At 33.8% G+C, this 26,514-nt stretch overlaps 2 protein-coding genes across 4 annotated transcripts; both read left to right on the top strand.

Moving 5' to 3' along the window:
• Positions 1-172: 172 nt before the first annotated feature.
• Positions 173-13,222, top strand: LOC114400284 (villin-3-like). Of its 3 annotated transcripts, none has more exons than XM_028362653.1 (25): positions 173-537; positions 617-674; positions 2,702-2,799; positions 3,098-3,197; positions 3,663-3,731; positions 4,029-4,265; positions 4,350-4,527; positions 4,654-4,786; positions 5,373-5,532; positions 5,607-5,757; positions 5,844-5,944; positions 6,026-6,184; positions 7,101-7,169; positions 7,241-7,309; positions 7,398-7,535; positions 7,640-7,768; positions 8,316-8,463; positions 8,592-8,602; positions 8,708-8,848; positions 8,936-9,061; positions 10,471-10,533; positions 10,918-11,025; positions 11,778-12,030; positions 12,115-12,356; positions 12,663-13,222. In XM_028362653.1, the coding sequence occupies exons 3-25, from the start codon at positions 2,744-2,746 to the stop codon at positions 12,774-12,776; spliced, it is 2,955 nt and encodes a 984-aa protein (XP_028218454.1). In that variant the 5' UTR covers positions 173-537; positions 617-674; positions 2,702-2,743; the 3' UTR covers positions 12,777-13,222. The 3 variants fall into 3 exon arrangements, with proteins under 3 accessions (XP_028218454.1, XP_028218453.1, XP_028218455.1); XM_028362652.1 differs by having other exon boundaries at positions 617-691; XM_028362654.1 differs by lacking the exon at positions 617-674.
• An 11,379-nt stretch (positions 13,223-24,601) lies between these two features.
• LOC114398975 (putative disease resistance RPP13-like protein 1) lies at positions 24,602-26,301 on the top strand. Its single transcript, XM_028361070.1, has one exon. The coding sequence runs from the start codon at positions 24,760-24,762 to the stop codon at positions 25,465-25,467; it is 708 nt and encodes a 235-aa protein (XP_028216871.1). The 5' UTR covers positions 24,602-24,759; the 3' UTR covers positions 25,468-26,301.
• Positions 26,302-26,514: the final 213 nt, after the last annotated feature.

Here is a 26,514-nt window from a genome sequence, read left to right as displayed (position 1 = left end):
CATGTAAGCAACTAGAAGACCAAAACTAGCGGTTGCGCGAATCTTTACCTTAAAATAACGACTTTGCTTCATGCGTCTTATGTAATAAATAACAAATAACTATAAAAACCTTCTCTCCTCCTAGCTTCTTGCTTTCTTTTTTCTTCTTTTTTTATTTTTTTATTTTACACACTACAAAATTTCCTTGTTACGTTTTCTTTTTCATTCGTTTCACCAACTTGGCATTGGCCTTTCATGTCATAATGGTTTCATTTTCATCGTCGTCATAATTCATCCATACCCTTCTCTCTGCAACTCTGAATTGTTTCAAATCTCAAAAGGCTATAAAGAAAGAAAGAAAAAAGTTAGAGAGAGAAGAAGGCCACTCACTCACTCGCAGGCACAGCAATAATTCACACTTTTCTTTCCAACAAGTATCTTCTTCTCTCTCTCTTTATTGCCAGCTCTGCAACCTTGTACTCCCCATACCTTGTTTCTTCTTCTTCTTCTCTCTCTCTCTCTCACAAACCAAACCATCCTCACGCATTGAGATCTCAGGTACGTCCATTTTCTCTGATGACTGTTCCTTTTTTCTTCTTATGCTCAAATGTCACCTGAAATGCTCTTAATTTCTCAGCCTTGGTCTCGTGCTGTCATCGTTTTTTCTGACTCAAGTGTCTTGGCTGCTGATCTGGGTCGGTCCCATATTGTGGTAACTTTGATGGGTTCTTCTTGTTTTTGCCTTTTGTTTTTGTGATCACTTTGGTTTTTGATCTTTTGGGCACCACCCTCTTGTTTTGGTATTGGTTCACAGTCTTCAGCTCTTTGATCATCTGTCTCTGATTGTACTTTTGGTGATCTCGCGACTGTGTCTATTTGTGATGACATGCATTGTTTTGGTTTTGTTAATCAAGCTTTGATCAATGTCTTGTTTTTTGTTAGCTTTTAGATTGACTGAGAATTGGCTAAATGAGCATCAGATCTTACTTAGTATTCAACTTTGTAGCAACTAATCAACTCGATCCCCTACACTATGGTCCAAAATTCTTCATGTGTTTAAGCTTAGTTGCAGTGTTTACTACTTCATTGTCGGCTCAGAATCAGATCAAGTATGTGCTCAAAATTCCTTGATCTTTGGTAAAAGTTATTACGTGAACAGTTCTTGTCCAGTGCATAGCCATCGCGATCATAAATTACTTTTCGGCTCTTAGATAGCTTCACAGATTTCAGAAACTGAAAATTTGGAATGCTGAATCCATTTGGCTATCAATGGCTTGGACTTGATTTTAGGCATGCTGTATGGTGGAGCAAGCAGTGACTGAGCAATATATTAGCTGAACTCTTTGCAGTAATTCACATATAGAGCACTTCAATCTGATAATGCTGCTGCCAGTTTGCAGTACACACCTATTTGGAGAAGTGGACAATTTGCAAAGAGACATGGATGGGTTGCTGTGCTGAAAATTATACAGAAGTAATCTACACTTGGATTGATAATCGATATGAAAGGGACACTGGACTTTTTCTATCTGTCTGTTTGTTCAACAGTTAAACTTGAACAATATTGGATTGATATCTTTATAAATCCATTTAGTGGTGAAAAATGTGTACATTGTAGTTGTATACAAGGTGACAAGTTGGATTTAATCATAATTTCACTAAGCAGGGTAGACAAGGTGACTAGAAGGATATCTTGAACAATATTTTAGAAAATTGAAAAAGGACATCTCATGTATTGAGAGCATTAGTATTCAGATTCATTGTATAAGCTAGTGTCTAACCAAATCATGTAATTATAGTAATTAGGAAATTTTGTTAATGTATTGATTTCATCAATTCTATACAGCCAGCCTATGCTGTGTAGCTGAAACACACAATTTATTGCCTCTATCTCTTTTTCTATGTTTACTCTCAACATGGTATCAGCTTGGAGGGAGGCAATCTTCAATCCATGTTTCAACTGTGGTTTACTGGTCTCCCTTTTCTGTGTCGTTTTTCCAGCTAACTCCTCCTTCTCTGCTGTCTTCACTCCTCAGTCCTCTTCTCCAATGACCATTCTGGTCTTCATTTTAAATCCAAATGACTTTTGCATAAGGGTGTGTTAGACATAACCCGTTCATGATCCTTCACCTAACATCTTGAGCTTTTGGGATAGTTGGTTTGCAACATCATGATCCCAAATAGAATGGCAGGCTAAAGCCTTATATGATGATAGTCCTGAAGTAAGCTAGCTTATGAACCAAAAAACCAATTAGTTGTATTATAGATTCAGTGCAAGTATAGGACTGTAACCTTCATTTGATAGGACTAAATTGTATGTTCTAGTTAACTAATATATTCCCACAGATAGGTAGGTGTTTAAGTTGTGGAGATGATTTTTCCAGTTATAAGTAGTTAGTTTTGCTTTCTTCTGATATACAGCATAATGACGCTGCTCAGTGTGTCCAATCAAACTTCACATTCTGTTCTATTTTCCTTGGCTGAACCCCTTTTGGTTGAACCAAAATATACCATTTTTTAACACCGAGTCATGTTTTATTCTATTTTCATAAGGCACCAAAAGTAGAATAAAACACCTATCCCATTTTAATGGGTCTACCAAATGCTACTGCAATTGCTGCTACTTCTGTTCTCATGCTTGACAACTATACATGATTTTCTCTTGCTAAAACATTCTTAAGTCTGTTTCCTCTCACGCAATGGATTACTTTGGAATTTGTAGGTGTTAGCTGAAAAGACAGTATTTTAGAAGGAATTTTCAGCCATGTCTAGTGCTACAAAAGTGTTGGATCCAGCATTCCAGGGAGTTGGTCAAAAAGTGTATCCTTAATAAAAGGGTGATTTATAAAAGAAATCGTGAAAATTATAATTTTTTCATTTAATAATAAAGAAAGAACAGTACTTCTAATAGAATGATCAAGCACTAGCACTATGTAATTGATATTCAAATATAAGCATTATTGTTCTAGTAATAAAGAAAGAACAGTACTTCTAAGAGAATGATCAAGCACTAGCACTATGTAATTGATATTCAAATATAAGCATTATTGTTCTAGTTATATTATTATAAGTTGGATATATTATCTACTTGAGGAGTTTTAGACTTAGCTTTTTGTAGAGGCACTGAAATATGGAGGATTGAGGATTTTCAGCCAGTTCCATTGCCCAGATCTGAATATGGGAAATTCTACATGGGAGATTCTTACATCATCTTGCAGGTGTGAGCTGTATCCAATATTACCTCATATGTGTTTATACATTGCTAAACTTTGTGACTGTATGAAGACACTAGAGGCTGAATGCTGTGGAAACAGTTTATGTTTTTCTGTTTGGGCTGTGAACAATAAAATTGCATTTTAGTCCTTGTGAGATTGAAACAAACAATATAATGCCAATTATGGTATTGAAATTCTAGATCAAAGAACATACACAGTATAATAGAGAAAGTGACTTCTATCCACATAGATCTCAAAAGGGTGACTAATTTCAACTTATAATTCTAGGTGAACAGCACAGCTTGTATGATATATATAATAAGATAAATAAGGAAACCCTTAAGTCTTTAGCAGAACCCCTACTCTTACAAATGATAGTCTTCAATAAAATTCCAATATTGAGTGGAGATATATATTTCTACTTTTTGTTTTAAAAGTATTGGGTGTTGATTTCAAGTTTATTTGCAGACAACACAAGGCAAAGGAGGTGCTTATTTGTATGACATTCACTTCTGGATTGGAAAGGATACAAGTCAGGTAAGTTTGGACTTCACCCTCCCTTACTTCCAACCTCTCTCTTGTCCCATTCAGTTTTTCTTCATAGAACGCAAGAGGTAACTAAAATATTGAACCCTGTAATATAATGTTTTTAAGAAAAGTTATTGTTCCAAGTTTTGTGTTTATGTTTCTTCCAGTTTCACTCCTTTTCCCTTTCATTTTCTCTTTCTGGTTCTAAAGTGAGTTTATATATGATGGTTCACAATTTGGAAATTCTTGAACCAATATATTTGGATGGAAGAATAATCTCTATTGATATGGTGATTTTCCATTTAGGATGAGGCTGGAACAGCAGCCATTAAAACTGTTGAACTCGATGCATCTCTTGGAGGACGTGCAGTGCAACACAGGGAAATTCAAGGGCATGAATCTGACAAATTTTTGTCCTACTTTAAGCCATGTATAATTCCATTAGAGGGGGGTATCGCATCTGGATTTAAAAAACCTGAAGAAGAGGAGTTTGAAACACGTTTATATGTATGCAGAGGAAAAAGAGTTGTCAGAATAAAACAGGCACAATGTTCTCTATTCATGTACTTTTCAAATTCAGTGCACATTCGTTGCCTAAAAATGTGATACAAAGTTTTGCTTATGCAGGTCCCTTTTGCACGGTCTTCATTGAATCATGATGATGTATTCATCCTAGACACTCAGAATAAGATTTATCAATTCAATGGTGCAAACTCCAATATCCAGGAAAGAGCCAAGGCTCTGGAAGTTATACAGTTGTTGAAGGAAAAACATCATGAGGGAAAATGTGACGTTGCAATTGTTGGTAAGGGCAAAAGGCACATGTTTTCCCATCACTTGATGAAAAGCCTACCATGTGATTTTGAATATATGATCTCCAAGTGTGTATTTTGATTTGTTTGTGACTATAAAAAGGTGTCCCACATTGCAGATGATGGCAAGCTGGATACTGAGTCAGACTCAGGTGAATTTTGGGTTCTCTTTGGTGGTTTTGCTCCCATTGGGAAGAAGGTAATTAGTGAGGATGATATCGTTCCAGAGACCATTCCTGCTCAACTCTATAGGTATAGCTCCATAAATCTTCGTGATTGCAACTCAATAAAATGAGTAGAAAACTGTATATGATCAATTATACTTATCTTACATTTTAAAAAGGGATATAGGTAATTTTTGTTGGATCAATACTTCCTTCAGGAATTTTTTTTCTTTTCTTTGTCAATTTCATTTCTTATCCTCCCTTTTCTATTTATCACCTTAGAATATAAAATTTGATTTATCATTGCATTTTAAGCAGCAGATGCTGGTGCTGAGAGAAGTGCGTTATGTATTTTGTGCTGGTTGTGAATGTATTTTCTTTTTATGAAACATAAGAAGATATATTGATTGAAACTAGGGGGTTTGGAATTCTTCTCATTATGTCTGAAGTTGAAGATGTCATGTCCTTGCTGTTTGCTGGCTGATACTAGGACTGTGATTATTTTCTGCTAGATATATAATTTTAGTCTCTCTTTTTTTAAACTTTTTTTCTCCTTAATACTTTTAGCAGTATAGATTTTTCTTTTTTAGTTTCTGTTTAGTTTCTCTGTTTTATGATGTGTGCACTATGCATTTGAGTTTCTTAATCTGGAGGATATGACCTTGTTCCTGCAGTATTGCTGATGGTGAGGTCAAGCCTGTGGAAGGTGAACTTTCAAAATCACTGCTGGAGAACTACAAATGCTATCTATTGGACTGTGGTACTGAGGTATTTGTCTGGGTTGGCCGGGTAACACAAGTTGAAGATCGAAAAGCAGCTTGTCAAGCAGCTGAGGTAATGCAATTGCAAGTTCCATTTCTTCATATGCTGGTTTGAAGTGGAGTCATTAATGTTACTGATATGTTCAGGAGTTTGTCGCAAGTCAAAAAAGGCCGAAATCTACAAGGATTACCAGAATCATTCAAGGTTATGAGACACATTCTTTTAAGTCCAACTTTGATTTTTGGCCATCAGGATCTGCTACTAACAGTGCTGACGAAGGAAGAGGAAAAGTTGCAGGTGGATATTATTTCTTCTCACTTGGAATTTGGCTTGGCTTTTTTTACCGATCATTCATAAGAATGGTATTTTTTTTGTACTGCCAGCTTTGCTGAAGCAGCAAGGTATGGGTGTGAAAGGGGTGACAAAAACTACCCCAGTTGTTGAGGACATTCCACCTCTGCTTGAAGGAGGTGGAAAGATGGAGGTGATTTTGTAATTTTTTTAGTTAGTTTCTTACCTCGATTAAATTATGCCAGCTAACATTAATGTTATTTGATATTTCCAGGTATGGCAAATCAGTGGAAGTGCTAAGACTCCCTTATCTAAGGAGGATATTGGTAAATTTTATAGTGGAGATTGTTACATAGTACTGTACACTTATCACTCTAGCGAGAGAAAGGAAGACTACTACTTGTGTTGTTGGTTTGGAAAAGACAGCATTGAGGTCATTTCAATCCCTCTAATTTGAGATCAAAATATGTTGTGATAATTGTAATAATTTGTTTGCATTCACTTTATAGCGCTTACCTTATTGTTAAGACTGGCCTAGAATTTCCATGCTTGGCCAAAAATATTATTTCTTAGAGTGCTTTTAATGTCAGTGGATGTGATAACATTCTGTATATAGAAAAGCTCTACCGGGGAGTAGACTATGGAATTTTCTTGGCTTTATTAAATGGCAATAGTATAAAGATGATCAAAATATGCTGTTTCAATAAGCATACTTTATATGAAAGTGTCAAAGTGGATGGCATTCCACATCAAGCTAGCAATATGATGAGTCTTTTGTGTGTTGTGTGTTGTATCTGTGAGCTACTGCAATTGGTTGCAACCTGATATGACCTTCTGAACTTTTTGGGATGAAAATCCGTATCTTTTTTTCTGAATCATATAAGATTGAACTTGATTCTTTGGTCAGTAAAATTACTTAGGCTGAAAAATAAGATTGTTAAAGACCAGGGATCTATAAAAAGAATAAAACTAGCTTGTTACCATGTTTGGATCAAAGAACATAATGAATTTACTAAACATGAAGATTCCTAGCAAGAATATGTGCTGAGAAAAAAAAAAAGATAGGATGTAAAGGAAATCCCTTTTTCAAACTAATATAAGTATGGATTTCACTTTGACAATCCAATCATTCTGTTCTTTTGGAATTAATGTTTCTTTTCAATATCTTAATCTTGATCATGTTCTCTAAGAATTATATATCTTCCATGACTCATATCTGGATACATAATGAATTCCACACTAATACTTAGCTTGCAACTTACTTTCATACTAATAATAATCCAACTCATTGCTGTCCAGCTGCAAAACACATGATATAACAACCTGATTTGGTATTTCTTATTTTTCAGGAGGACCAAAGAATGGCTATTCGATTGGCTAACTCAATGTTCAACTCATTAAAGGGTAGACCTGTTCAGGTATCCGTAATGTGATATTATGTTGGGGATTTTGCTTGGAAACTCTGTATAATTGTAATAGTTTCTCGCAGGGTCGCATATTTGATGGTAAAGAGCCACCACAGTTTATTGCCCTTTTCCATCCAATGGTGGTCCTCAAGGTATCATTTGCAAAATCCAATGCTATTTTTATTAACATATAGAGATTGTCTGAAGTTAATTAGGTTACCTGACTTGTGTCTAACTCAGGGAGGCTTGAGCTCTGGTTACAAAAAATTTATAGCAGATAAAGGTTTGCCGGATGAGACATACGCAGCAGAGAGTGTTGCACTTATTCGGATTTCTGGAACATCCATTCATAATAATAAAGTGGTGCAAGTAGATGCAGTATGTTCCCTTTAAAAGTTAACTTATTCATTTTTTCCACCGTAGTTATTTTTGTAGGGCTACTTTCTCTACTAGCTGACAACAATTATGTCATTCTTGTTCAGGTGGCAGCATTGCTGAACTCTACCGAGTGTTTTGTCCTGCAATCTGGCTCAGCTGTTTTTACATGGCATGGGAATCAATGTTCCCTTGAGCAGCAGCAGCTTGCAGCAAAAGTTGCTGAGTTTTTAAGGGTAGCTTTACTATATTTCCTGCTCACTTTTTTAATTTGTTCCTTTCTGTTTTGTAGGAGTTTTTATCCTCTCCGTAGTTGCACTTCACCTATTTTGTGCATATATAAAAAAAGTTTCTGAACTAAAGGGTGTTCCACTGAATTATTCAAGAACAATCATAAGTTAAACCATAGCCAGGTTGTCACAATCTTATATGAGTCAAACACCAAGTTCCTAGTTTCTGGCAACTGGGATAGATTTACCTTTCAGGGAAGAACTCTTCTAACAAGAAAACTTAGAAAATTTGTGGAAATGGCTTTCATATTTCTGTTGTTAAACATTGTTCTTACATTTATATAGCATTTGTTACATCAAGATAAAGTCATTCAAATGGGCTTGGGATGACTATATTCTCGGGATTGTACTAAAGTGCATCACTTGCAATGGGCTAACATGTGGCTATGCATCACCTATTTCTTTTTCACCAGTATACTAATGATTTTTTTAACATTTAGGTTAATTCATACTAGTTAAATTATATGTTAACATATTACACATCTATGTCCAGCCAGGAGTTTCTTTAAAGCTTGCTAAAGAAGGAACAGAAACCTCAACTTTCTGGTTTGCACTTGGAGGAAAACAAAGTTACACCAGCAAAAATGTCACTAATGACATTGTCAGAGACCCACATTTGTTCACTTTATCTTTTAATAGAGGTAAAATTTCTTGTGTAGTACTTCTCTGTATAAAATTTTGTTATAAGATAGCATATTTGTTTACTGATATTTGAATGTTCTGACCAATTATTAATTTTGTATCTTCCTTTGCAACATGGATGTACCAGGAAAGTTACAGGTGAGTTTGTGACTGCAACTTCATTATGTGGACTTTCACACTACTGCTAGGAAACTTGTCAGCAGTGTTTGTCTTCTAAATCTATTCTTATATTGTACTCTTCAGGTAGAGGAGGTTTACAACTTTTCCCAAGATGATTTGTTAACAGAAGATATCCTGATCCTTGACACGCACACAGAAGTGTTTGTTTGGATTGGTCAGTGTGTGGACCCAAAAGAAAAGCAAAAAGCTTTTGAAATTGCCCAGGTAAACATGCTCAACAAATTAGAGCCTTCACTTCCCTTATTTCCTTTTACTTGATGTACTTGATGTATAATAGAAATTTTCTCTCAGAAATACATAGATAAGGCTGCATCTCTGGAAGGACTATCTCCTCATGTACCACTATACAAAGTAACAGAAGGGAATGAACCTTGCTTTTTCACAACATACTTTTCTTGGGATCATGCAAAAGCTATGGTACGTGCTAATACCTTGAGGAACTCCAATTTTTGTTTTCCTGTTTTCTTAAAAAAAATGTTCATTCTCACACTTTTTAATCATTGTGGCCTGTAAAGTTATAGTTTTCTGTATGTTTATGTTGATTGAAAACAGTATAAGGATGTGGACCACTAATTAGGATTATCATATTTTTAATTAAATCTTAATTAACTTCAGTTTATCTTGTTTCTTTATCTTTTCCCTTAATAAGATCTTGATATCAGAATCTGGTTTCATATTCTTATTTTATTAATCAGGATAATTTTTAAATAAGATCCTATTAATTAGGGATCTCTTTATTTTTTATTTTATCAATTAGGATCAATTAGAATAATTCTTAGTTATGATCCAATTGATTAGGAATCTCTTTATTTTTAGGCTTAATTGCACATTTTACCATCCAATTATCATGATTTTATGAATTTTACCATCCATGTCTTTTTTGCACATTTTACCAATCCCTTAAATATGTGACAAAGTATTGATGGATCCCTAAACACGATGTCGTTTTGTTATTCACATGATGGTAAAATGTGTAAAAATATAAAAAAAATGATGGTAACATGCACGAAAATTGAAAAGCGTCATGTTAAAATGCACAAAAAAAAAAACTTGGATGGAAAAATGTGAGAAAATTGAAAAAATGATGGTAACATGCTTAGAAAAAAAAAAGAACTTGAATGGTAAAATTCGCAAAATGATGATAGTTGAGTGGTAAAAGCCTTATTTTTATCCAATCAATTAGGATAATTGTTAGGGATATTTTGTAGCCTTTTCAAAAGGGCAAACTTGATTGAAATTTTATCAATGAGAAATACTTTTCAGTAAAACTTGTGTTAGTTTAGGAGAGGTTCCATCAAGGACGAGTCTGCTTCTTGTTTTCACTATAGGTCTGTGTCTAGGCCTATGACTCAATCCTACGCAAAGGTTCATAACATATAATTCTTGGCTAACTGGCTGGTTCAGTAAAAAAAAATTATTGGCATCAAATATAGCATTGACAACAATTTTGAAACACAAATTTCATCTTCAAAAGAAACTGCGGGAACTAAGATTACAAGCATAAAATAGCTGCTCCCATGTATGAACCTGTGCTACTTAGTGCTATTAGCCTATTAGTATATTTACTGATAGAAAGCGTATCAGATCTGTGTGATTTGTGAAATTGCTATATGTTGATCATGAGATTCTTGAAGAAGACTAAAGGCTAAAGTTTTTTCACCATCTCATATTCAAATCTTTGAATACAGGAAACAAAGTGAAAAAAGATGAAATTTTTGTAATTATTAGAGAAAATTAAAAAGAGAAACATAACATTACCTTTAATAAAACAGGCTCTTGACTTAATTTGTTGAATACCTATTCATTATCTTCCTGATGAAATGCAGGTGCCAGGGAACTCATTCCAGAAAAAGGTGACATTACTCTTTGGAACTGGCCATCCTGTAGAGGTATGAAACTGAACTTAGATCCAACAAAGGAGATTCTTATTCATGTATGATGCACCAATATGTGAAAAATGTCCGTGTATCGGTATCAAATAAGTATATGATACTGATCTGCTTCTGATACGTATCAATACAATAGCAAAACATCTTTAAAAATAAATAAATAAAACCTTCTGATACTTTGGTTCTTCCATTTTCTGATTTCCCAGTCTTTTCAAGTTCAAGCAAAAATATTCCTAAATTCCTTATTTTTGATATTTCTTTTCCTTCTCAAAATTACTAGTTGTATAAACTTGCGAAGATGCAATGCTGTTGGTGTTAGGTTTAATATCTAAATTTATTATTGCAGTTATTTGCTTAACTAAGTTACACTAAATGTGTTGACAGGAAAAGTCTAATGGGTCAAGTCAAGGAGGGGGACCAAGACAAAGAGCAGAAGCTTTGGCTGCCTTAAATAATGCATTCAATTCATCTCCTGAGACAACGTCCAGTGCGGTACAGCAACTTGTTTATAGATTATTTACTATCTTTTTTCTTTATTTTACAGTCAATGAAATTAAAATCAATACCAGATTCTCCTGATAGGAAAAGGAGGGCATAGGGTAATGACAAGGCATTCAACCCATATATCACATTGTATTCCTTATTTATTTTTGTTCATAGTTCTGACCTGTAATGGAATAATTGAGTTTGGGTAAGTACAGGTATGTTGAATTCTATATGTCCTAATTCACTTGGTGATCATAATGAAAGGACTTTCTTGGGTTTCATTTTGGAAAGTTAAGTCGTGTCATGATACTCAAAAGAGCTATAAATTTGGCTTATGTGTTTAAATTATTCCACTTTAATACTTCATCTATGAAATATGAATACAAGTAGGACAAATACACTATAGAAGTCTAAGCATCCCACTTTAAATTGCATATGGAAGTTATACTAATGTTATAGACATTTTTTGTTGCCATTTTTTCATAAATGGATTCAAGATAATAGATTCACACTAAAGCAGACTGTCATATTAAAGAAAATTAGCAGTAGTAGTGGCCTTCTACATCCTAGACTTTGTGACATTTATCCAAACTCCTAGACATCCAATTACATGTGCTAAAGCCTAAATGGATAAAGAAGCACTCATTTTTAAATAACATTTTAATATTTAATTAGGCCATAGATGATAATTGAATAAAGCAAACAATCTAATTGGTGCTCCTTTCTAACTTTTTCTACTCTGACTCTGACTGACACAGGATAAGTTGAATGGGTTAAATCGAGGTGGACCGAGACAAAGGGCAGAAGCCTTAGCAGCCTTAAACTCTGCATTTAATTCATCATCTGGAACCAAAGTTTATACTCCAAGGCCATCTGGAAGAGGTCAAGGATCACAAAGAGCAGCAGCAGTAGCTGCTCTCTCTTCAGTTCTTACTGCTGAAAAGAAGAAAACTTCACCTGAAACTTCTCCTGTGGCTAGCACTAGTCCTGTAGTGGAAAGTAGCAACTTTGGTGAGAAAAATAGCTCTTATTGGATATAGGTCCTATGTGATTCTTGTGATTATTTGACAAGTTTTAATTCTTGTTCTATTCCAGACACTAAAAGTGAAAGTGCCCCTTCTGAAACGGAAGTTGTTGAAGAAGTTGCAGATGTCAAAGAGACAGAAGAAGTTGCCCCTGAAGCTGGTACCAATGGGGATTCAGAACAACCAAAACAAGAAAATGTGGAGGATGGAAGAAATGACAGTGAAAATAATAATCAAAATGTCTTCAGTTATGAGCAATTAAAGACTAAATCTGGTAGTGTTGTGTCTGGAATTGATCTTAAACAGAGAGAGGTTAGTCTTGGTTTGCAAACTTTGCATGTTATTAATTTGTTTAATATGCTAATATAAGTGTGAAAAATATGTATACCTCCCTAACTCTTTTAATGAGACAATCACTATAGTTTCCCATGAATTCTATTAAATAATATAGTAGCCCAATATTTTTTGTTAATTGGAAGTCTTGATAATTATATCAGATATTGAGGGGTCTTTGTTATATTTGAAATCCTAAAGAGAGCTATATGATTATACTATGAACTTTTATGCTTTGGTTGATGATAATGTTTTTTTTTTTCGTCTCCACTTGTTGTTGCCTAGGCTTATCTGTCAGACAAAGAGTTCGAAACTGTATTTGGAATGGCCAAAGAAGCATTCTCTAAGTTGCCAAGATGGAAGCAAGACATGCTGAAAAGGAAAGTGGATTTGTTCTAGACTCAGACACAATGAGCAACATATATGCTGCTTTTGCATCCTAATATATCTTGAGATGCACTAATCTGTTGGGTAGTGTGGTTTTCTTGCTATATATACCCTACTTGGATTCCTATGCATAGAACTTTGCTTTTGGCCCATAATGGACATAGCTATATATGGTTAGTGTCCAAGTTTGAATGTGGCACTGCCTTGGAGAGTGAGTTTTAGTTTTCTCCTTTTAAATTGAGCATGCCTCTTCTTCCTCTTGTAATGTTCACATATTATTATGGCAACAAACACGGTGAACAAGTTCAATTCTTTCATTTTGTCAAGTTTGTATCTTAAAAATGTGGCTTTTTTGTTTTTATCCCTTGTTGCTATTGGTTAGGGAGGCGAGTGTATATGTATTGCATGTTATACTGAATCTCAATATAAAGAATGAAAATTTGTTTGTTTGTTATCAATGGCTATGAATTATGTACATGTGCTGCTTATTAGTTTCAAGAATTCCTCATCCATGACACATCAATGAAGCATAATTTATATTCACAACTAATCAAAAATCCATTAAACCAAGCTGGTTCTTTTCGCTTTATTAAATGATAAAGGGCATTTAAATTTACTAACTGTTGCTTACCAAATGGCTTAATATTTTTTGACAGAAGGATTAAGATTTATTTGGTTAAATAACGGATTAAGGTTTGATTCTTAATTTGTGACACTAAAAATTTTAATCAAGTTGATTTCATGAAATACTCATTTCAAACATATAAGGGACTTCAATCTAGTTGAAATGATTCTGGAAAATTAGAAGAGTCTATTGTGTTAGATTTCAACTTAAAATCAATTGATACTAAGTGAAATTGTCAAACAGATATATAAGCTGCACCCCAAGAACTAAGACAGGCGATGTGGGACTTCCTAACACATTGCAGCTTTTTGCTTTTGAGTATCTTATTAATGGCTCCAAGACCTATTATGAATTTATCCATTGTAAAACCTCCTTCACATAGTCCAATGCTAAGATGAATAAACCTGGCACGTGAGCTTGCTGTAGCGAAAAGCATCCCTCTTAGCTTCCAATCTCTAGCTTTAACAGAATACAACAACACACATTTTATAATCGCCAACAACACATTTCCGATAACCATAATGGAAACACCAAGCAACAAATTCCACACGACTAATACCAGTGGTGAATGGTTACTACCTTTTTGAACAAGCATGTTTGCGCCTATTATGGATGGTATAAGAGTGTTTCACTATTAGTATATGTCTTGAAACAAACATGTCTCTACATTTCTTTTTGGTTTTTAAGTTTTCACCAAGGATATTTCCTAATTCATAGTCAGAAACTAATTCATTTCGAGACATATAGATTATAGAAGTGAGTTACATCTCTTCCCGCAAAGTCTTTTCCGTACACATGACCAAGAATCGAACACCTCACAATATGCTTAAGGAACCTAGCTATATATCTACCAACTTTATTGGACCTTGTTGGTTACCATGTATCTACATTTTTATAGTATATGTAAAAAATTAAAAGCAACAATTGGTGGGAGTACATGTATTGTTCATGAATCATGCATGTGTGTAAAGTACAAACAAAAAGACATGCTAGGCGCCAAGCAAATGATATCTATGTGATAAGACATGCTTTAATCTTCCACTTAGTTGCAGTGTTGTTCCTCTGCTACCGCATAAGCCAACTTTTATTCCAGCATAGTATGATGTCCTTTGGCAATTTTGGAGATGTAGAGGAGGCCATTTGTGAGTTGTAACACAAGAAGGGATGGTTCAGTTTCCATTGGTTTGTCCAAGGCATGGATGTCACCCATGCATGCATGATTAATTACTTTTTGTTCTATCACCTTTTACAGATTAAGTAATCAATCATGCATGGATGATCAGTATGCCATCACCTTATGACCGGTTTTAGTTGATCTACTGGCTACTGTCATCTTTATTAGTGCCTACTATAACTTATCAATATAACATGCTGACACACTCTGGACGTGGCCGTTGGAATAAAATTTTATTATTGAAGGAAATATTTGACAATGGGAGAGATTAGAAATTTTGGAAGAAGAGACTATTTGTATAAATGATCACTTCTTGATTCTTGGCTTGATTTAACTTGATACAAATTCTAAGTCATAACCCCTATTTATACTAGTGGCTCCTCCTAAACCAATGATTAGGATTTTCTCAACACACTTAATTTAACGACTACAAATGACTCTCTAGAACTTTCTTCATAGATACAAACTTACACATTCTAGATCATTCTACATGTTACTCTAGAATTATCTTCTAAGGAGATTCTTCTACATGCTTCTAGAATTTTAGCTTAACATGTCTTCTAGAATCTTCTAGAACTTGAGCTTTTTGATAAGGTCCCAAATCAAGTTTATAGTTCGACAGCCATTAGATTAGGATTCAAACTATATTGAAAGTTTGGGAATAATATGATAAGTGTTATACATACGTCATTTGTATATTGAAATCACATAGCAATTATCTAATTTTCTTCTCTTTTATTGCTTATTTTGTGTAAAAACAACAAGACCTTAGTTTCTTCTGAGTTTTTATCCAGAAGATGTCAAAGTTAATGATTTTATAGTAATTTTGGTTATATCTTTTGTAGAGATATAGTAGAGGTATGGAAGAAGATTGAAGAACTCAAGTGTCACGCTCAGCTCGATATCCTCGCTTAGCGCATCAGGACCACTCAACCCAAGAAGCCCGCTTAGTGCAAGAGAAAGTTCAGTGTGAGGGACATTTCTTCCACCAAAGATATTATCTCAAAAATCTCGATGGTGGGTGTGTGCGAAAACATATTTTGAACCACGCTTTCAAATTTCACGAAGATCTAATGGTTAACGAATCTAAGATTATTATTTTATTGAGACAGGTTTGAGTGTATGTGAGAAAAAAAAAGAGGATTTTAGAAAAAGAAATGAAAGCTTAGATATCTCAAAATGATTCACTTAGCTATGGTTTGTTCTCCAAGTCCAGAAGTATGAGAACTATATTATTTCCTATCCAAGGAATGGGCGTTGATAATGAAGCTGTTTCGGATAAATGGATAACAAGATTCAAATACTCACGGATTTTAGAATCAAGTGATTCCTCAATTGAGACTACCTTATTCAATTGGTAAATTGGAGCATCAACGAGCTCTCAGTCTTGCAAATAACTGCAAAATAAAAAAATAAAAAAAAACTTCCCAATTCTATATGTAAACTTCAAAAAAAAAAAAAATTGTCACTCAGAGGATGCGTGGAACTTGAAACATTGCCTAAAGGATTAGGGATGTTAATCAGCCTTCGAGACTTGCATATAACCACAAAGCAATCTATTCTGTCAGAGGATGAATTTGCAAGCTCGAACAATCTTCAGACTTTGACTTTTGAATATTGTGACAATTTGAAGTTTTTGTTCAGACAGGCACAACTCACTTCCCTTGAAGTTTTGCTCATTCAATCATGTGGTAGCCTAGAGTTCTTACCACTTCATATTCTCCCTCGACTTGGTTATGTTTGTAATACGTTGTGAGATGTTAAACCTGTCATTGAACTATGCTAGCCAAATCCAAAGATTGAGGATGAAATTTCTGCATATTGAGCATTGTCCAAGGCAAGAGACTTTGCCTCAATGGATTCAAGGAGCCGCAGACACTTTGCAGACATTGATCATTTTAAACTGTGATAGACTTAAGATGCTTCCTGAGTGGGTGACAACAATGGCTCATCTCAAGGTGCTCCACATTGTTAACTGTCCTCAACTGCTGAATCTCCCAAGTGACATGCATCGCCTCACTGCCCTTGAAGATTTGAGCATAGATGGTTGTCCTGAATTGTGTCGAAAGTGTGAGCCACAAACTGGTGAATACTGGTCCTTCATCTCTCACATCAAACTCATTTCCATTGGAGAAAAAAGAGAAGGGTAGCTTCATTTTCGAATGGAGAAGCACATCCGGTTGAGATTAAGGGACTAGTAACAATAAAATGTTGCACAGGCATGGACACAGCAATTTGAAATCTTATCACGTATGAAATATTATTTTGTGAGTGAACTTTTTTACGTATTAAAAAAATATTTGGTATGGGAGCAAAAGAAATTAACAGTTCGTCATTTGTAAGTCATTCTTTGTAGGTATTTGAACTGCTAATGCTTGTTTCTTGAATACTTTAACTATTAATTTGAAAAAGGAAAACATTGTTTTATTTAAATTCTCATGATATCAAATGGGCACTACACAGAACCTTCAATCTTCAGTTTCTGGACGTATATATGCAAGCTATCCATTATTTTGAGCTAAATCTGTTTTGTTTTCTTTCTTGGTCCCTTATTATTTTCCTTTGATTTTTAAATCTCACCCCACTACATCTTTTGTTCTTCACTTCTTAATTGCTTTTTTCTCTTGTGCGTCTATCTGCCAATAACTAGAAATCTCCTTTGTGCTGCTTGGTTCAGTTAACATCATGTTCTTTCCCAACAACATAAATAAATACCAGCTCTATTTTTTAACTACATATTTTGAATTTGGATTACATACAGAGCAATTGTCATTAATTCATTCAGATTTCATCCATTTTAGGTCTGCTATATATCCATCATTGTGTGATGGATTAGAATTAGTTGTCTCAGCTGATTATGGGCCATGGTTAACACTATTCCATTGATCCCCTTGGCGATGAATGTCATACTATGTAAAGGCAGGGGATTCATATTTGCTATGTGGTAATTTCGTATGTTCAGTTTTTGTTTCACAAATAAGAAAAGAAAAAACAAAATCATATGTCATGGTATCAGTCATGTGCAATACACGATTGCAGCATAAGTCTTCGTTTACGTTTCCCTAGTTTGTTTTTCTTATGAAACCTTTCCATAGTCGCTAATTATATTAGCAACGTAAATTATACAGATATTTCTAAATTTAAACTAAAACATGTGATAAAACTACAGCCTAGGGAACAAAACACAAGACATATCTGCCATAAGAGCAAGATTCAAAACCGAAGGAGGAATTGGAAGCACAACAAAGGCGTCCTCTTGATCAACACCAAGTTTAGCCAACGAATCTGCACATTGATTTCTCTCTCTCTCAGGGAGTGCTGAAGAGATACAGAGAATGTCAGTCACATCTGAATGTCCCTAAAAGCCAAAGAGGAAGTTACCCCAATGGTCCCGCAAAGGCCTCCAAAATCAGATTCTGAGGGATCCTTCATTCATGACACTCCCATCAACATTGAAGCAATCTGACGAGCTTGCTTGTGAGGAGTAAAAGCCTACCCAATGGGACAGTTCTCTTGAACACTCATACCTCTACGACTAAGAACACCATCTCCCACCTGGACATTAGATAACCAGGCATACGCACTCTTGGTTGTGTACACACCTGACACACTATGATTCCAAATCCACATATCTGGAATTCCTTCCACCAAGCAAGGTTTCACAGGAGTCAAATCTTGAGTGATATTCTGAAGGAGATTCGTATATAGCATCTCTGAGTTCCGACCCATAACTCCCCAAAGATATCTAACTTTGAGGCCTGCATCATGGATGTCCACCATAAAGTTACAACACATTTTATAATTGCCAAAAACACATCCCGATCACCACAATGGGAAGACCAACATTGCTAGTGACAACAGATGAATGGTCACTACCTTTTTCCGGCAAGAATAATTGCGCCTATTATAGATGCTTTAAGTTCGTTTCACTATTAGTATGCACGTCTTGAAAGTTGAAACAACCGTGTCTTTACATTTCTTTTTGGTTTTCAGGTTTTCACAAAGGAAATTCTTCAACCAAAGGATAGTAGGAAACTAATTCTTTTTTAGACATTTAAGATTATCAAAGTAGGTTTTATTTCTCCCCACAAAATCTTCTCCATACGCATGACCAAGAATCGAATACCTGAACCTACTAGGATTGTTCAAAACCGAACCAATCGGTTTGTAAAACATCACACCTATAAAAAAAATCAAAAATAAGTATTAAATAATTTGTTAATTTTTCTTTGTTTTATAATCAAGATATATATTTTATTTTCATATGTTAAAAAGGATGTACTGTTAAAAAAATAATGTTAAATATCAAGTGATGCACAAATTAGTATTATGTTATAAAAAGAGTTGGTAATATTATTTTGGTTAAATTTCACGATTCGTATCTTTTGGTCCATATAGTTTGAATGTGATTTTTTTAGTTTCTATAGTTTACATTTTAATTCTCTTTTAGTTTCTATAGTTTAAAAGTGATCTTTTTAGTCCTTATAGTTTGTATTTTAATTCTCTTTTAGTCCTTATAGTTTGAAAATGATCTTTTTAGTCCCTATAATTTGTAGTTTAATTACCTTTTAGTCCTTACTACAAAAAAATATAAAAATAATTAGCTACAAATTAGTTATAAATTATCAACTATTTTTTTATTACAAATTATCCTACGATAAATTAATTACGAATTACTTGCTAATATTTTTATAGTTAATTGTAATTGATGATATTACTCATACTTTGATGGTAAGGACTAAAAGGAAATAAAAATAAAAATTATAATAACTAAAAAAATTACTTTCAAACTACAGGAACTAAAAAAGAATTAAAATATAAACTATAGTGACTAAAAAAATCATTTTAAAACTATAAGGACTAAAAGGTACAAAAGATGAAACTATAGGGATCAAATGGGTAATTAAACTTATTATTTATATTAATGCTAAATAGAAGCGAAAATAATAATTTTAAACTAAAATATGCTAAACAAAATTTATTAAAAAAATAAATTCACTTTTAAAATATTATAGCATAATAATTATGTAAGTTTAGTTGATAAATTTTAAATTATGATAATATATTAAAAAAACATTAAACCTAACTAAATCGCAAAAGATTTGTTTAATTTGGTTCAGATTTGGTATTATATTAAAATTGAACCAAATCGAATCGCATCTTTATTTTATGTTTGGTTTGGATGACTTTTTATCTAACAATCAAACCAAACTGTATCATGAAAAGGCCTAAAACCTAGCTAGTTATCTACCAAATATGTTTAATCTTATTGGTTACCATGTCTCTACAATTTCATTGAGTATATGCAAAATATTAAAAACAACAATTGTTGGGAGTACTGTTTGATATGTCCTTGACAAGCATACTAAAGTATCGTACAAATAATATAAAATGTAAAGTCTGAGTATCAAATCCACAAGAACTTGTTTGTACTTGTCTATTGTGCAAATTCTACAACTAGACAAAGGATAATTTGGTTTTTATGTAAGATGATTAAAAACATAACAAATTAAAGGTGAACAAAAACACAAAAAGTTGGTGGGCAAGAGGAGCTAAATGCAAAATAAATAAAGTGTTGGGGGTTTGGTTACTAATAACTACTAATTATGAGTATATTTTGGGGTTAAATTATATAGAAATTTGTAATTTTTCTCTCATAATTCTTTCTTTTTGAGAAAATAATTGTTAAATTAATATCATTTAAGTTTTTGTGCAAAGAATATTAAAAGTGATGAATTTATGATGCTTAGTGAATAAAATAAAGTTCAAGAAAGCAAGGCTAATTAAGAAAAACATGACTAATTAAGGGGAAAAAACTAATTAAGGAAAGCAGACTAATTCAAAATCTTGTTTGGCTAAGCTAATCTGCACCTATAAAAGAAGAAAAGTTAGAAAGAAAATGATACACATAAATTCCAAGAGAATATAGTTCCTTATAGAAGGCAAAGACTAGAAGAAGGAGAAACAAACATTAGGAGTCATTCATTCCCTTTATTTCCTTTCTTATCTTTTCCCTATTTATTTAATATTCCCCTCTTGCAATTGTAAAGCATTCATGACAATGAGAGGCTAAATCTCTTTTGTTGGGAATTTAACAGCCAACTACTCTTAATGTAATTTCTCTTCCTATCTATTTACGAATATTACATTTGCATTATCTTTTCTTGTGCTTTATATTATTATTTGTGGCTTGATCATCCATTTGCATGGTAAGTTTTAGGGATAGTGTTGGAAAACGTTATTTTCTAATAGAACTGGGAAATGGTATCTAAATAAAGTTATCACTAGTCTGTTATACATCTTTATTCTTAATGCAATTTACTATTTTAGATCTATAAATGAATTTGGGAGAGAAAATAGATAAATTAGATTCTTTCATGTGGGGAATCAAAGTTAGAGTATACTAGTAGATACAGGTGTAAATTAGAATAATTATAAATAGAGAACAATCATTAACATTACATCAAATAGTAGCTCTGGTAGGCTACATTCCCAACATTATCATCTTTTGAATTTCCTTCTACAATAATATTGGATTTTCTCATCTTTTGTCTTTAATTAATTAATTTAAATTCTTGTTTAATTTATTCTCTTGTTTGATTAAATTTTCTGCAATTTAAATTACTGTTTTTTCTCATAACATTTTCAAATCAATTTTCTTTAACTTTTTTTACTAATCAAATATTCATCTACCTAAATATAAACAAAGTCTCTGTGGATACGATACTTGAACTTTCATTTTAACTTTACTACTTGGGACAAATTGGTGCACTTGTCAATCCATCAACAACTACACTAAACTAATAATCTCAATAGTCACAACTTACAAAGATTTTCTTTAGTCAATGTTCATTCTAATGTTACCTCAACCTATGATAGTGCTCTAACCATGATCCCTCATACGAGAGAGTTTAAGTTGTTTAACACAACTCCTAATCTCTTAGCAAGTCAAGCCAAGCCACTTAGATTCAAGAACAAAAGTTAAACAAGGCTAACAAATGTTATCTCATCCCTAGATATAACACCCATTAAATGCTACTTTCAAATCTTAGTTAAAAAGCATTTTCCAATGGCATTTTAACTATGAAACATGTTCATATGGTTTATCACTAATGATACTGCTAACTTATTGGCAAGTGCACTAATTTGTCACAAGTAGTAAAATACTCGGAAGTCCGAGTGTCAAATCCACAGGAACTTTGTATGTACTTAGATTGATGTAAACCCAATTTACAAGCAAAAGATAAGAAATTTAAATGAAATTTAAAGAAAGTAAAAGAGAGGAAGGATAAGAAATTTAAAATAAAAGATTAAGAGAGAAGATAAAAATTAAAGAGATAAGATATTAAAATAAAAGATAAGAAATGTAGAAGATAAAATAGATAAGATAAGAAAAGTAAAAGATAAAGATAATGATAAAAAAGATGAATGCAGAATTTAATAATGTTGGGACCTAGCATGCCTTATTTGCCTAAGATGTATTATTTTAGATTTTTCTCTATCAATTTGGTGAATTTTTTCTACCCACATCTATTAGAATACTTGCTCCTCATGTTTCACGATGACAAGTCTATCTTACCTATCTATCTCCCAAATGTCTTTGCAAAGACTCAATAGATAAAATGCATGAAGTTCTAATTCTATATGTTTACTTTGATGCATGGACATAATGCAATCACTTTATGTCTAGTAATTATTTTATTAAGATACCTCTTCCTTTGAGTTCTATTAGAAATTACCCTTTTTTGAGCAACTAATCCCTAAAACTGATGCATATAATACCTTCCTTGTATTTCTACTAAGGATTACCCTCTTTCGAGCGTCTTAACCCCTAAATATGATGCAAGGATGAATGATACATAAAATTAAAATAAGAAAGGATAATAGGAAAGAAAACACATATTTGCATTGATAGATATGAAGCATACAATACATCTTTTGTCTTTTTAGGTCTGCTAGGCCCTAACTAAGGGGGTTTAGCCTTTCATTTTCATGAGAGACTTTACACTTTAGGGGTTGATGTAGATAGAAGAATAAGGATGGATAGAGGAAGAGAAGGGGATAATGGACATAGAAATAGGATTTTCCCTATTAGAGATACTCAGACTTAGGATATATTCATTAGAGAGCTCTGAGTCTCCGGGGTGGTCTAGGGATTGGTATCTCCGTGTATAGGTTGTGTCTTTCCCTTCTGCTTCCTACTCCTTTTATAGGCCTAAGGTAGCTTACTTTTCACGCTGACTTCGCGCTGAGCGTGGGCTTTCGCGCTAAGCACGCCTTTGGGCTTCGTCGTGGGTCTTCTTCGCGCTAAGCCTCAGTTTTCCCGCAGCGAAGATACGCGCTAAGCCTGGATTGCGCACTAAGCGAGTTATCCAATTCTTCTAATTTTTCTTCCAATTTTTGCATCAATTTTTCTCCAAAGCACTTGAAATCTTCTTCTTTTAAATTCTTCTAATCAAAATTGACTATCAAATTAACTCAAATTTCGTAGTTATCAGATACTAACAAACATTCATTCATCCCTAGATAAGGCATTCATTAGATGTTCTATTCAAAACTCAGTTTTCAAGCATTTCCCAATGACAATAAAAAAAGAATTAAAGCTAAGGTAATCAAACCATAAAGCAACCAACCAAAATGGAAAGAAGCAATAACATAGGAAATAACATTGAATAAATATAAAGATTAATTAAATGAGAGTAGTTTGGCCCACCAATCCCCAACAATGGATGAACTAGCCTTTCATTGTCATGAGAGACCTCAAAATTACAAAATGGAAGGAAGAAAATGAAGGGAAAAGGAGAAAAATGGAAGATGGGAGCTCCTCAGCCGTCGCACACAACCCTTGGTAGATGCTCCCCTTCCATCCTAATGAAAATAAGGTTTAAATAGGTCTAAAAAGATTGCATTATCGTTTCTGCAAAATGGCTTACGGGTTGAGCCCAGGGTTCATGCTAAGTTTGCATACAAAAGTAGCATTTGGTTAATTGAGTGCGCATTGAGCCCAAAGTGCACGCTTAACCCAAATCTTTAGCAGTGGGAACAATTTGCTCAGGGCACCAAGTTTCAAATTTCCCCCTAGCAGCCTCCAGATGCTTGTCACGTGATCTTCCAAGCTAACTCTGACGTGCTAAGTGTGTGCAAGCACTCTAAGCAAGCTACTTCGTTAACCCAAAAATTCTTCCTTCCTAATTGATGCACCAAAACTCTACAAAACACAACTAAAATTAATGAATTCACTATAATTAACTTCATTAAGTTAAAATTCCAAAAGAACACTAAATTCTAACTTATTGGGATCAAACTAAGCAATGAATGAGAAAAATTAAGATAATTGTTGTGAAAATTAAGTGCAAAAACTAAGCATGCACAACAATTATCAAGCAAGCATACCAAGTCAGGCAAATAATATAAAAGGGAAGTCTATATATCATATCCATAGAGACTCGCATAATACTTGACAAAATAGTAACATTCACTAACTATAGCCTTCATAAACAACAGTTTTAATTGGAATGTGATAATGTAAATAACAATAACATAAATAAACAAAAAAAAATTGTTTTGAGATTTTAACCGTTAAAATAATCAAGAATAAAATAGTTGGAATTAATTTCACTAAACCAACTCCTAATGCAAATAATGATCACTCATCTAGTTTAAGGTCCAATTATTATCATCAACTCATAAAAATACTTAAAATCAGTTTGTTGACTAGTCTAACTAAGTGAATATATTTTTTTTCTTGGAAAGTGAATATATTTTTAAAAGATATAAATCATTTTTTTAGATTTCTTTATAAAGAAACAAAGTATTTACATTACAAAATCTTGTCACTAAAGTTTTGTTTATTGTTGTGAGGCTTGAAAAATTATAAAAGCTTAACAAGTTATTTGATAATGATAAATACACATATCTCAATTCTCAATTTACATCGATTAACATGTATTTCCTATTTGATTTGATTTGATTTTTTCCCTGATGTACACGTAGATGTATTTGGAAGATGTCGGTTTATACACTGGTCATTGGCATATTGAAAAGCAGGTAAACATGATAGGGAGGAGGACCAATGACATACAGAAGCTTTTTCAACTGATGTTAGTCATTCATGTGCCGATTTATCCACTATGGTCATTGGTCACCTCTATGTTCACATTGGAAAACAAGTGTTATGAATAGGGAGGAAGAGAACAATGACCACGTTACAAAATTCAATCCGAACTACTTTCTGCTCTTTCCTGCAGAACATGGCCGAATATTTTGTCTTCGATATTGCTGAATCACTGTTAAGGAAGCTTGCTTCTTCTGTTTATGAAGAAGCTTCTCGAGCTTATGATCTGTATGAGGATGTGAAAGGCATCAAAGACACTTTGTCAATTGTGAAAGGTGTGCTGTTGGATGCTGAGGAGAAGAAGGAGCACAAGCATGGGTTGCGCGAATGGCTCAGGCAGATTCAAAATGTATGCTTAGATGCTGAAGATATCTTGGGTGGATTTGAGTGCCAAAACCTTAGAAAGCAAGTTGTCAAAGCATTAGGCAGCACAAGGATGAAGGTAGGCCACTTCTTTTCTTCGTTCAATTCTCTTGTTTTCCGTCTTAGGATGGCTCATCAAATAAAAAATGTTAGACGTAGATTGGATAAGATAGCAGCTGATGGGAACAAGTTTGGTCTTGAGAGGATTGATGTTGATCACAGACTTGTGCAAAGGAGAGAAATGACTTATTCCCATGTTGATGCTTCAGGGGTGATTGGAAGGGATAATGATAAGGATGAAATTATCAAGCTTTTGATGCAACCTCACCCCAATTGTGATGGCGATGGAGATAAAAGTTTGTGTTATTCCCATAGTGGGTATTGGAGGCTTAGGGAAGACCACACTTGCAAAGTTGGTGTTCAATGATAATAGGATGGATGAACTTTTCCCATTGAAGATGTGGGTGTGTATCTCCGACGAATTTGACATTAGGCAGATTATAATTAAAATTATCAACTCCGCTTCTGCTTCAGCTCCAATTATTGCTCTTTCTCACCAAGAAAACATTAATAGCTTCGATATTGAGCAGTTACAAAGTCGTCTTAGACACAACCTTTCTGGAAAGAAGTATTTACTAGTCAATGGATTCAAGGAGCTGCAGACACTTGAGGGACATTGTTAATTTTAAATTGTCATAGTTTTCAGATTCTTCCTCAGTGGTTGACAACAATGACTCATCTTAAGATACTCCATATTGCTAACTGTCCTCAGCTGCTGTATCTCCCAAGTGGCATGCATCGCCTCAGCGCCCTGGAAGAATTAAGCATAGATGGTTGTCCTGAATTGTGTCGAAAATGTCAACCACAATGTGGTGAGTACTGGTCCTTCATCACTCACATCAAACAGTTAAGATTGCACGATTAGTAAAGCTAAAATGCACACCATGGAGACCGCAATTTAAATTCTGATCATGAATGAAATATTATTTTGCTTCTAAAATTTTCAATTTATTAAAAACAAAATTGGCATGGGGCAAAAGAAATTAACGGTTCATCATTTGTATAGCCATTGTAGGCATTTGCATTTCTAGCGTTTGTCTCTTGAATACTTCAAGTATTAGTTTTAGAAAGAAAAAGCATCATTTTATATAAATTCTCATGATGACAGAGGGGCACTTCACAGAATCCTCCACCTTCAGCTTTTGTAATCTGTCCACTAATTTGAGCTAAATCTATTTTCTTTTCATCCTTTCCTTTTTTAGTTAATGTTAAATCATGTTTCTTTTTTTTCATAGGAATCAATGTCAGGGGTTTATAATAACTCACGCTTATAATAACTCACGCACCTGTTCAAGAATTATACCCCTCGACTAAATCATATTCCTTTGAATTTGAAATCTCACCCGAAAATTTCTTCTTCTCTACTTAATTGGGTTTTCTACTATGCATGTCTGCATATAACTAGAAATCTGCT

The sequence above is a fragment of the Glycine soja genome, chromosome 19 (assembly GCF_004193775.1).
Source record: "Glycine soja cultivar W05 chromosome 19, ASM419377v2, whole genome shotgun sequence".
Taxonomy (NCBI): Eukaryota; Viridiplantae; Streptophyta; class Magnoliopsida; order Fabales; family Fabaceae; genus Glycine; species Glycine soja.
This window is presented reverse-complemented; position numbering and strand designations above follow the sequence as displayed.

What these genes read in the sequence shown, in the direction of transcription:
- LOC114398975 (XM_028361070.1), top strand. Translation starts at nt 24,760, where the DNA reads ATGACCACGTTACAAAATTCAATCCGAACTACTTTCTGCTCTTTCCTG.
- LOC114400284 (XM_028362654.1), top strand. Translation starts at nt 2,744, where the DNA reads ATGTCTAGTGCTACAAAAGTGTTGGATCCAGCATTCCAGGGAGTTGGT. An exon ending in GAACTGGCCATCCTGTAGAG is followed by an intron (nt 10,534 to 10,917) that starts GTATGAAACTGA and finishes ATGTGTTGACAG; the next exon opens with GAAAAGTCTAATGGGTCAAG. An exon ending in AGTGGAAAGTAGCAACTTTG is followed by an intron (nt 12,031 to 12,114) that starts GTGAGAAAAATA and finishes GTTCTATTCCAG; the next exon opens with ACACTAAAAGTGAAAGTGCC.